Source organism: Perca fluviatilis, chromosome 12 (genome assembly GCF_010015445.1).
Source record: "Perca fluviatilis chromosome 12, GENO_Pfluv_1.0, whole genome shotgun sequence".
In the NCBI taxonomy this organism is placed as follows: domain Eukaryota; kingdom Metazoa; phylum Chordata; class Actinopteri; order Perciformes; family Percidae; genus Perca; species Perca fluviatilis.
The window spans coordinates 23,814,569-23,827,193 of record NC_053123.1 but is presented as its reverse complement, the minus strand read 5'-3'; the positions used below and the strand labels follow the sequence as shown (position 1 = coordinate 23,827,193).

Genomic DNA, 12,625 nt, shown 5'->3' with positions numbered 1-12,625 from the left:
TTTAATTTATTTTTTATGAACCCCCTGTTGGTGGGTTATTTCGTTAAACGCACGTGCGCTTTTTGTAAACTCCACTTTATTGTGGGGTGATATCGAGGCACACGACTGGGAGCGCAGATTTGCGTCTTAAAGAGGATTTAGGTCTATTAACAACAAAAGGCGCAGTTCATGGCACCAGGGAGAGACCTCGACTTGTGCGTCAGCCGCAGTGATGTGGAGCGGGCTCACTGATAAATGGAGAGACATCAAACCGAGTCATTAGAGAGCTGAGATATGAGACTTTCACAGTGGCGGGCCGCTCAGGGCGGCAGACCCAGGGGATCACACTCCTCTCCCGGCCTTTTGTGTTTGTGTGCTGGACTGATGAACGACTTAGATAACGTTAAGCCATTATGGGCTCTCTTATTCCCATGAAAATTCTGTAAATAGAGGCAACATTTTTTTCACAGCTGATATCTATTGATTTGTAGCTCATATTTGTAACCGGAAACCACAAAGGATTACAAGTGAATACTCCAAAGGGATCCGAATTTATAACAGCCATACATTAATTACAGCATCATCCCATGACTGAGTATTTGTTGCTGTTTAATGCTGGCTACTTTTCCCTCATGATTTCCAGTTTGCATTTAGACTTATGTGAAAATAGGCAACATGTTAAAAGAAAGGGAACTGTAAACAACTTGGCAAAAAGAAAATAGATTTATCTTGTACGAAATTGTGTGAAAAAAAGTGTTGGGGCCTAATTAAATTTTACTGACATCAACTGAACGTAATTGAAGTCTGTTGTGATGTCTCAAAAATATTTAGGATGAGTAAATCTATATATTTTTTTTCAATCAATTAACCACTTTTAAATTCTGCTTTGTGATCGAATCCGTCCACGTCTGCGTTTTTAGACTTCAACTGTGTAGCCTACTAACTCCACATTAGAGAAGAATAAGTCCACCCAGCTGATACAGCAGAGTTTATAGGTGGTTTATGGACCGAGTCGCGCTCAGATTAGCTTTCAAACACATTTGTCAACTCAACAAACACCCAAAAAGCATGGGGCAATCCCACAAAAGCCAGCATTTATAATCGCGGTAATTAAATTTTCGCCGAATTAATTAGACATAACAGCCATATACAGCCTCCTCGCAGGACTGAGCCACCGTAGGCATTTTAATGACCCAGTAATTCAATTAACCGCCTCCACCAGCTTCATCATTGATTTGTGGAAGAAGAAGAAGAAGAAAAAAAAGCTGCTGAAAGTTAAATTCTGCAAAGTCGAGCCGGCCTGTAATTGCTCAAGACACAGAGATCGTAGGGAAGAAGGGGTGGGGGGGCTGGGCTGAGGTGGCCGTGTATAAATAGTGTGCTCTCAAATACACAGTCACAACAGCAGGAGTGATCTCACCTCCTCTCCACCCCTTCTATCTATCGCTGCTGCCAGCCTCCAAAAAAGAGCGTATCCGTGAGCAGTGCTGGTGCTACATAGACACGCTAAGGTAGCCTATAGACTACACTGAGAATTCACGGTGGATTTCCCTGACCAGGACCACTACTGAGCCACAGAGCCGACCATGGAAGAACTTACGGCATTTGTGTCGAAATCTTTCGATCAGAAAACCAAGGAGAGCAGCAAAGAGAGTATCACGTACAGGGAAGTTTTGGAGAGCGGCTTGACGCGGGCGAGGGAGCTGGGCAGCCCGGAGACAAACCTGCAGGACATAACGGAGGGCAGCCACTGCCCGGTGCATCTGTTCAAGGACCACGTCGAGCTGGAAAAGGAGAAACTGAAGGACTTTAGTGTTTCGAGGTCGACTGAGGGTAAGGGTTTTATTTTCATTTTAAGAAAAATGCTCCGTATTGTTTCGGGAAAATGTCTCAAGTTCAGTTGTTTTAATCGAGAGCGACATTCCTGTTTGTATAAATCCCGACAAATCCGTGCGTAAAGAGAGTTTACTTAGCCCAACGGCGTGCGTTTAGTTCAAGTAGATTTACAAAGTTAACACATTATTCTGTTGTTACAATGATTATTTTACATAGCAGGAGGTGGGCCCTTCGTCTGACCGTCGTTTTAACCATTTGATGATTGTTTTCATGCTTTGGCCAGACGAAAAATCACTGTGGCGTTTCTTATATATGTTTTACAATATAATTAGGCCTAAATAATACATGTGGTGTTTAATGCTAAGTTTAGTCTTATTTTCTTTACAATGTAACATGTAACTTGTGCCAACACGAACATATTTTGTCCACAATAATCATAAAGGAAGCATTATAAAGTGTATGACAATCTTTCATACTCCACTCTATTTTCTTTTATCAATTACAGTATTTCAGGAATTCTGAGGGACATTTTATATTATATTTGGCATCATTTAAAAGTTTTACTGCAATGCTATTGTGATGTAGTGTCCCCTTTAAAATATATAGTCTGGATGCCTTGTCATACTGCTTTAGATTATGCACCCGAAATTTGAGCTGTTAAATTCCTGTAAATTAAAAAAAGATGTCACTGAACGCGCTCTTAAAAATGGATCGATGATTGATTAAAAAGCAGGACAGGCCTCTTTTCACTGAGCAGTCAGGTAGTGTGCAGTGGGCAGTTTCTATATTTATATTACAGGCAGAGCAAAAAAGGGTCAGCATTATTAGCTGTATTATTCTGCCTCACACTTTGTATTAATGCACCCTAATAGAGGAAGACTGGTTCTCTGTGCATGGGATTCATTTGATAAGCATTTTACATTATATTAATACGTGACTTTCAGTTATGGAAAAAGACATTTTCACCAAACAGGCCAGTAATTGCAGCAGTTGTCAAGTCTGTTACTAATAATACCACACTGATAATTAGTAGGCTACAGCACAGGCCAAAAAGAAATCAGTAGCCTATATTCTGACAGTGTATTACACGGTGTGAAATACAGACATTTTAATGTTTCGTTGAAAAAAGGAAATGAAATGTTAAGACTGACCATTTTTTATTTATAGCCTGAAACTACCTATTCTTTTTCACGGAGGCGAGTAATTAGGCCTAAATCTTCTCCGTTTAGCCGGGGCTTAATTCTCTGCTCTTTAAATCGCTCAGACCCTTATTAGGCTTCCATGGCCTGTATTGACTGATTTACTTCCATAACAGCACTGACATACACACTGACTTATGGAGGCTGGAAATGCAGCCACAGGCCCCTCTCTCTTGAAGAAATAGGCTGTGTAATGTGTGTGTGTGTGTGTGTTGCTGCCAAATTGCCAGGCCTTAGGCCCCTGACAGGGCCCAGTGTGTATGGCTATGGGGAGGGGGGGAGGGGGGGGGATATATAGGGAGAGAGATAGTGTGTTATGTTTATGTAACGCATCCAGGAAAGGTGTCCAGAATGTAACGCATATCCTCTTTTTTATTTATTTATTTATTTCATTTTATTTTAACCGTGGGCCGTTGAACAGGGATATACGAGTGTAAGGAGAAAAAGGAGGACGTGAAGTCGGAGGACGAGGATGCACAGGGCAAACTGAAGCAGCGGAGGAGTCGCACTAACTTCACGTTGGAGCAACTCAACGAGCTGGAGCGGCTCTTCGACGAGACGCACTACCCGGACGCGTTCATGAGAGAGGAGCTGAGCCAGCGGCTGGGACTGTCCGAGGCCAGGGTGCAGGTGAGGATCTCCTTCCATCTCTTCTTCTTTCTTTCTCCCACTTATCTGATTCAAAATGCTAATCCCAACCGCGGGGCTGCGGGTGAGCAGGAAACGGTGTTTTTCCTCATAATGTTCTTGCAGGTAGCTTGTCAGTGTGACAACATACTCGGTGTTTTGAAGTGATATTAGGATCTCTGTAAGACGTTATATCGTCAGACTACAGTTCTTCAGCATGGTAGAATTATTTAGCCTAGTGGTATCGCGATATGTGGGAGTTGTGTTAATTATCTAATAAGTCCTTGATTTATGCTACAAGACAATCAAAAAATAATAATAGTGTGCCACATGAAAAATGATTTTATGGAACCTCAAAGTTATTTTCTTATAAAACAGTTTGCACACTGAGTAAGCTGTAAGAAAATATCTGAACTGATTGAACAACAATGCAGTTATTTCCCCCCCCTTTCTTTTTCGTTTTTAATAACCCAGTTTGCAGAGTTTAACCTCGTGCTGATCATGTTTTCGAGCTTGTAATAATATAGGCCTAACAAGCGAAAACCGTGTCATTTTGAAATCATACCAAAAAACTTTTCTTTTTGTTTTTTTTGTGATATAAAAAGATCAGTGTGTGTCCTGCAACATGCAAAACAAAAAAATAAATAAAAAATAGCTCATTAGTCTACAAACAGGATGACCTAACCCATCTGAGAGCTGAATGATGCAGCCTGTTGTGATAACGTCTCAAATATTCTTTATTCCTTAATTCCTTATTCCTATGGGGATTTGTTAAGTGTCTGTGGTACTCAATGTATCTAGGGGATTTGTCCCTCTTCGTGGTGTCGTAATATTCCTGCAGGGAGTTGCAATTTCACTGTGACAGTTGTATAACGTCTGTACGATTACTGTGGATCTTTCAGGATCTGTATCTTGCAGATTGAATTTAATTCACATTTAGACTGAATATATGACCACATGAATGTCTGTGCCTTTTGTGGTGTAATTAACAAGTAGTTCAAATAACGATATATAATTGTATAGGGTGAGTTCAGTGATATCAAACACGTGTAAACTGCTGTAAATCATCCGCGATGTAACAACCTGAACTTGCAGCAGTATAGGCCTGCAGACTACTACGATCCCAGCAGCCTTAAGGGAGAAAGAAAATCCCAACTAATGATTAAAATGAATGAAGAGCCTGAATGGCTGCTTCGGGGGACGCGCTCTTATGTCAACTCGTATCCCTCCTCATTTTCTTTGTAATATCTGCCATTGGCTTGATGTAGTGTCCCCATAAAAACAGATTAGAAATAACTCAATTCTGGCCCAACTCTGCTGCTGTTCGGCTATCTAATCGGATGAATAAGACCCATCATAGCTTTATAAGCCCACCGACTACCATTTTGAGCTGAACATTGTCGGGCTTTCATTGACAGTAATACGGCATAACATTGCAATTATAACTAATAAAGTTTATAACGTGTGCATTAAAATACTTGATGGTGTAAATATGCGTCATAAAGGCTCAACGGTCTTGCTGTGTGTGTGTGTTGTGTGTGTGTGTGTGGTGTGAGTGTGTGTGTGTGTGTGTGTGTGTGTTTGTGTGTGTGTGTGTGTTTTCTGTCATCAAAATGACAGACAGAACCCGGTCTCTTCTTTCAAATGTAGGCATTTGAAAAGCCTTTTTTAGGCACGTTTTAGGCACGGGGACATGTTGTCTCCAGATTTAGTGAGAGCGAGTTGCAGCAGGGCTGTTGCAGGCTGTGAACCTGCGCTCCGAGCAGCTGTCAATGAATCTAATTGAAAGTTATGAGAGCTTGGTGAGGAGCAGGCAGTAATTCAGTTAGGACTAATATCTTTGGGTTTCTGGCGCGCTGCTAAATTAAATGTCATTATTCACTGTCTCTAATAAAAAATCAAAAAGGAAACGAGATTAGGGTATTTGTGAAGCGCATCATTGAGTGGCCCTTAATGAAGAAATAACTGTCTGAACCAGTGTAGTTCACTTTGCTTAACATACTGGCGCGTAATTGGAATTGATCCCGGGCCCGTCTAATATTAGCCTTGATTTATCTGAGGGATTACTGTGCGTTCATGCAAAATCACCTGGGATTTTCATAAACACCTTTTCTACCACCGTTTAACACTGTAGAGCTAATAACTCACCGCCTATACATACATGACAATTTGTATACCTTTATTATTATTATTATTATTATTATTATTAGCAGTAATACTAATAATAATGTAATTTAATTGGTAAACAGTTGACAAAGCACCTTACATTTATGCTATTTAAATCGCATACGATAGTATTCCTATAACGTCTCTTTATTGGGATATTTATATAAAAATAGGCTATACAGTATAAGGTGATTATTTAAAAGATAAAACAATTGTTTTAATTTTCAGTTGACTTCGGCTCTTCTGTCTCACGGACTGTTATTGCAGTCCCATCGACGCAATGTTGATCACCGAGCCACACAATGCTCAAAATGGCTTCACGGCACCTTGAGTCATCCTCATCATCAACATCATCATCAACATCAATCTGCCCATTTTGTGGTCCCGCGACCAGTCACTAATTTCGCATCTGTAAATGATAATCATTGCGGGGGTCGGAGGGGAGGGGAGATAATGTTATTCACCGAGGCAAATTAGGCTGATGATGATTAACAATAGGCCGTAGCCTGCAGCCTGCAGCTTCAAAGACAGCCAGCTAATTGGAAGGTGGTTAACGGAGTTTTTTGCGTCTTTTTGTAAGATATCTTGACGGAATATCTTCATAGTATTCTTAGAATATTCCTACACGGTCTGTGATTGTGGTGGCTTTAGGCTACTCAATGGAGAGAATATAGTCATGCTGTTGTATTTTAACACCATAAATGTTCCTCTTAAGATTTGACTGGGAAGCTAAAAATGACATTTCAGGATTTTCTGTGGTGTTTTTTTCCGACCTGTATACAATTTGAACATTTTCCGTCCTTATTTTTATCCAATACATGTTTCTTTATGTTTTATTGAAACAATTTATAATATTGTTTTGTACAAATAGCTAAACAAGATTTCATTTGCTCATATGTAACCTGTGAACCTTTTTTTGTTGGTGACAAATAGCCTAAGTGGCCTGTCCATAAATGATATTATTATTAAAATAACACCTGATATAAGACACAATTACATTTTTGTTAAAAACTGGATTTAATACTTGTTTGTGTATTTTTCTTATAGATAATTTGCTTTCTCAATTACAGGTCTGGTTTCAGAACAGAAGAGCCAAATGTCGAAAACAAGAAAACCAGATGCACAAAGGTAAATGCAGCTTTTTTTTTTTAATTGCCTTTTGAATGATCTTATTTATATTTTCTTTTTTTGGTGGGTTATTTTAGTTTTGCAATTTGACACTTTTTTTAACTGCATGTGGAAAAAACTGTTACCTGCTCATCTCACATAACAACTGTCTGGCTGTCTGACAGACATCTTTCCCTTCTCTCCAGGTGTTATTCTGGGCAGCGGCAGTCACCTCGACGCATGCAGAGTAGCACCCTATGTCAATATGGGTGCCCTCCGGATGCCCTTCCAACAGGTAGGCCATGTTCTTTTATTAAACCTGACAAAGCTTGATATATATATATATATATATATATATATATATATATATATATATATATATATATATATATATATATATATATATATATATATAAAGCATCCAATCAGGGAACACAAGGAGAACTAAATGCAGAAAAGTTAAAAGCGCAGGGAAAAATAGATGATTACTCAGCATCTTGTAATGACTGTGGAACCTATAAAAACCGGTCAAAGTGAGTGTAAGTCGGAGCTACGTGTGTGTGTTTCTGTGGTGGAATCTGTGTCAAACTACAGGCATTCTATATTTGTACGTTTGCAAGAATCTATAGACCATGTGCAGCTATTATACGTATGTGAGTGATGAGAGACTGTGTGTGTTGGAGGGGGAGGAAGCAGCTCAGACCTCAGTGCACCTTTCACCTCCTGGCAGTGTGGAGAGGGTTGAACTGTACAGGGAGACGAGAGGTGGACAGACATTTGATCTGCTGCTATCTGCTTTTGCATCCTGGCTGCTGTGTTGTCTGCTTGACCCTCGTGAAAAGCAGCGGCCTAATTAAGCCAACGGTGCGGCAGGCGCGAGCACATAAAAGAGATGATGAAAGCGGGGAATGGAGTGGGCTCTGATGGATATTGGCGTTGAGCTGCACTGGCAGGGGTGGAGGCTTGAGGCCTGCATACCGAGATAGGCTCGCTGTTTGAGGTTGATATAGATGGTGGGCAGCACGCACAGACTGCACTGATATCACAATGCAGCAATTGCATAGAAAATACGTAACGGTATGGATAGGTAAGGTGCATGACTTGGGTCTGAGGTTCAAATCTGGCCTGAAACATCTGTGTCATACAGTATGTCTCATCCCGCTTTAGTATTAACCAACAAGTAAAGAAACACTACCAAAACCATCTCAATAAACAAAAGTGTATGTGTTCGATAAACGTATGTGCACTTGTGTATGAGGATACAAACAGAACACGCACACCCTAAAATGGACAAGCACGTCAAACCTGTTTTGTCAGTGACAGATCAGTTTCTGTCATGTCCCCCAAAACACTTCACAAAACCAAGTTTCAAGAAGTTCATTTGGTTTTCCATCAGTGCTCATGCATTTTAATCGGATGTAATCGCACTACACATTTGGAAGTTATCAGTCACAGCTGTAGTTTGTTACCCGATTGTTGGGGAATGAGATGTGTGGCAATGCTTGTTGTTTGCAGGAGGTTTTGTTTGGATGCCATTGCAGCGCTGCTGTGCAACGATACGTTTGTGGTTGAAATTAATTTTCCCTTTTATTTAACAACTTCGACTGAAGTCATTTTCTGTCATTTTAGGCCAATGTGAAAGGGATCAAAGTGAAAAAAATAATATTTAGTCGAGGTAAAACTTTGGCTGTATATCGTTCTATTTTGGTTGGAGAAGAAAGCATGAAATACTTTAGTTTTCCCACTTCTTCCTGTGGTGTTTGAAACACATGAGGAATGGCAACAGGCTCAGCTCTCTCCCTCTGAAGTGAGTGGATGCTTAATTTTCACCTACTTCTTATAAAATAATTGCCAAGAATGTGAAAACTGATATTCTATGCTCCTTATGGTTTCTTTTTTCCTCCTTGACTCAGGAATATGTCTGGATAAATATTTATAACTCCAAATATGTGAATATCTTTTTAGTGCAAAATTGTTTATTTATGCAATTGAATACATAATCAGGATAACAAGACTGCATATTTCCAAGGGTATAACAGAGTCCTCAGTCTGAATTAAACAAATCTGTTCTAGGTCCTAGAAAGACTTTGATTCTAGATGATTAAATTGGATGCGGTGTCTGAGAGCAATGTATGATTCATTAACTTTTAGAATAGCTGACATGAAAAAAGGGCCAAAGCGCAGAGTGCAGCCCTTAACTATTTTCTTAGAAAACACGCTGTAAGCAACGGCTTTGAGGGGGTAAAATTAGAGGGGGAATTTAATAGTGTCAGACTGTGAAACCTAAATCCTCAAACGTCCACACACACACACACACACACACACACACACACACACACACACGGCCTGCGGCGCCCATACTGACTAACTTTGTGTTTTGCTGTTCTGCAGGTCCAAGCCCAGCTTCAGTTGGACGGAGTCGCCCACTCCCACCCACACCTGCACCCTCACCTGGCTGCTCACGCTCCCTACCTGATGTTCCCACCTCCTCCGTTTGGACTACCAATCGCATCGCTCGCCGACTCGGCCTCTGCAGCAGCGGCGGTGGCAGCAGCTGCCAAAAGCAACAGCAAGAACTCGAGCATCGCCGACCTGCGACTCAAGGCAAGAAAACACGCCGAGGCTCTGGGACTCTGACCCCACCGGGCCGCCCCTCCGCTCGCCTGATGCCCATAATCGCCTCTCACACAAGACTGAGCCTGTGAAATGGCCGTGACACTCACAGCTAAAACTAAACTAAACAAAAACACTGAGTGAGAATGAAAGAGAGGAACACATACAGAGAGGGGGGAGAGAGTGTGTGTGAGAGAGAAAGGGGGAGAACAGTGGAGGAGGAAAATAAAAAAAGAAGGAGGGAGCGAGAAAATTGTCACAAAACCAGCTGCCAAAACAAACCACTTGTAGAGAACGGTAATTAAATACCAATGAAATCACCTTTTACTTTTCGCCCCAACAGGCAGGACTTCTGCGGGGCCAGTGGCTCAGTCCACTCCAGGCACAGATCACATCCCAAGGACCGTACAAACACATGTGGATGTCTGTCTGAGGGCCAGGCCGGGGCCCGTCAGACCAGAAGACGTTAGAACAAAGCAAACTGGCAGGCAGCAGCAGGGCCAAAAGCAGAGCCTCGCTGACGCTGGCTGACGCCATATTGACAATGCAGAGGGTTGAGCATGGGGGAAACAGACCCAAGCACCACCTCAACGAAGCATTGGAACGGCTCTCCCCTTTATACCCTCCCCCACCCCATCTTCACTAGAAAAATGAAGAAAAAAAAAAAAAAAACATTAAAAAAGACCATATTTGTCTCCAACCACTGTGTTCCCTGCTGCTGCCAAGTGCATGAGCTCTAATGGAGGACCGTTCTGGGACTGGCCTCCATTCGCACCTGACATACACGCTCAACAACTGTTTTTAACACTGCCATTCGACATGCCCACAACACCCCCCCCCCCCTTACACCTACAAAGTGAAAGTTCTCCATTACGGTTTGATATCCTTCTTCTTATGGACTTGTGCTACATCAAAAGCAACAACTCATTTTTCCTTTGCTGCAGAGGGGAGAGCTGTTATTTTGTGTTGCTGGGCATGTGTTGGCGAGACTTGGTTTGCATTACTCCTCCCAGCGTGCTCTCTCTCTGTCTTTATTTCTTTCTGTTTGTTGTGTTGTATCCTGGGTAAAGAAGTGAAGATAGCCTTTGCACTTCAGGTCTTGTATGTGGGAGTTTACAAATGGCACTACAAGCAGATACTACTTTACTAATTAAAGGGGGAGGGGGATTTGATATTGTGTGATCAGCAAAAAGGACATTATCTTGGATAAAGGGTATACATGCGTTCTTTCTTCTTTTCCTTTTTTTGTAATTCTGAAAATATGAAGAAAGCATCAGTCAAACTGAAATGCAATGGTGTGCAGTTTAAGTGCAATACTGTAAATAGCAAAAAAAAAGTAAAAACAGCTAGCAGTTAATCCTCAACGATGAAGAGACCCAATGATTTTTTTTTTTTTCTGTTGGAGTGTTGAATTTCTTTGCCAAACACCAGTTTTTCTACAGCAGTGTATATTTTATTGAGTTTGAGAAAAGTCACTCACTACCAGGTGCCATATCCCACGTAACCTCCTATGTATTCCAGCAGTTTTTTGCATACATCAGGTGCAGTTGTCACTTGTTGATGAAAACATGAGCACATTTTTGGGATGCTGCAGAAATTTGGGTCAGGTTCTAAATAATTAAAGAAAAACTCTAATGACATTAGAAAATTCCATTTACTTTTGGATATTGGAAAATGTTCATAATAGAACCAACAAATCAGCATTGTAATCCAAACCAAGCAGTTGTTTACAATATGATTAGCCTAATTCTGCATGTTATATGTGACATTTTGTCATTTATTTCCTGATAATTCAAACTGTATTTTACAAATTGTTCTAGACAAAACAGAACATTTGCATTCTTCTGACAACCTTTTAAACACTGCTGTCAGAGCTGTGCTAAACATGTAGATCTGTTGAAGATCTATGTACCTCTAACAGTCTCCAAAAAAACATTTTCTCTGTTAACAGACCTCCATTTAGAATTGTTTATCTATGTCTCCATTTTAAATTAAACATATGGGTGTTTTATTTATTATTTTGTCTGAAAGTTTATGAAAGATGAAATCGTTGAACTACAAGTGTACATTTTTACATGGCTTTGCATTTATTTTTGTATGTTTTTTTAAGTGTTGAATTTGAATTAGGAGGTGTGGCTGTAGTGCATTGTTTGCCGAAAAAAAAATGTAGCGTGTCCGAGTTTACAAACATTTCAGGGATGGTTGAATTGAACAATACTCCATGGAATTTGTTGTACCCATTAAAATGATTATCATTTCATATGCAAGCATGCCTAAACATGAATCATCGTACAGTTTGTTTTTCCCCTTTTGAATCGCAAAATATGAATGTACATCTTGTACAAGTAAACTATCAATAAAGTTATAAATATTTGTATTTGAGTTTTAAAATACTTTTACCAGTTGTTTTAAGCTGCACAAGGAACTTTGAGTTTCGCACAAAAGTAATGCCATGCAGCCGTGCAAACACACTTTATTACTCAGTGTACACAAAGAAGACGATAATCCTTGTAAATTATAGAATTAACCACTTTTTCGTGATAATAACAGCAGACCAGAGCTAATCTCCTTCTCTAATGTCAGTATTTATTATTTATTATATTTATGCTCTCATGCTGTGTTGTGGCTGATGCTCAGCAACTGTCTCAACCTGTGGATCAATATCAACATCATTCTAGAGTTGACATTCACATAGACGCCATGTTTGCCAGCCCTGCTCATCACATCCAATCTGAGCCGCACACCAGCACGGAAAATTGAGCTGCTATAAAATCCAGATGCAACCATAATCTGGAGCCCCCTACATTGAACATCTCTCCGCCTGTGTTCTTCAAAATGACACAGATAGGATTGCTATGGAAAGTGGGGCTGTAACTTCGCCAAATAGAAACAAGATGGCTGTAACCGGAGTGCGAAGCCTATAAGTGTCGAGGGAAAATAGAAGGCAAGCAAGAGATTTGAGGGATACTGTATATATGACACGTAATCTTCTTTGAGCTTGGTTCTCAAAGAGGGTCTTTTCTCCTTGTTTCAACAGCAATTATTAACTCTGAGCAGCTGACATGAGAAGGTCAAGAGTTGGCCAATGTTCATCAGCA

General features: G+C 40.5%; 1 protein-coding gene across 2 annotated transcripts; it reads left to right on the top strand.

The window, feature by feature from the left end:
- The first annotated feature begins 1,380 nt into the window (after positions 1-1,380).
- On the top strand, positions 1,381-10,182 carry shox (short stature homeobox). Of its 2 annotated transcripts, none has more exons than XM_039819156.1 (6): positions 1,381-1,812; positions 3,436-3,644; positions 6,878-6,935; positions 7,121-7,209; positions 9,306-9,518; positions 9,871-10,182. In XM_039819156.1, exons 1-6 carry the CDS (start codon positions 1,566-1,568, stop codon positions 9,958-9,960), a joined length of 906 nt encoding a protein of 301 aa, XP_039675090.1. In that variant the 5' UTR covers positions 1,381-1,565; the 3' UTR covers positions 9,961-10,182. The 2 variants fall into 2 exon arrangements, with proteins under 2 accessions (XP_039675090.1, XP_039675088.1); XM_039819154.1 differs by having other exon boundaries at positions 7,100-7,209.
- Positions 10,183-12,625: the final 2,443 nt, after the last annotated feature.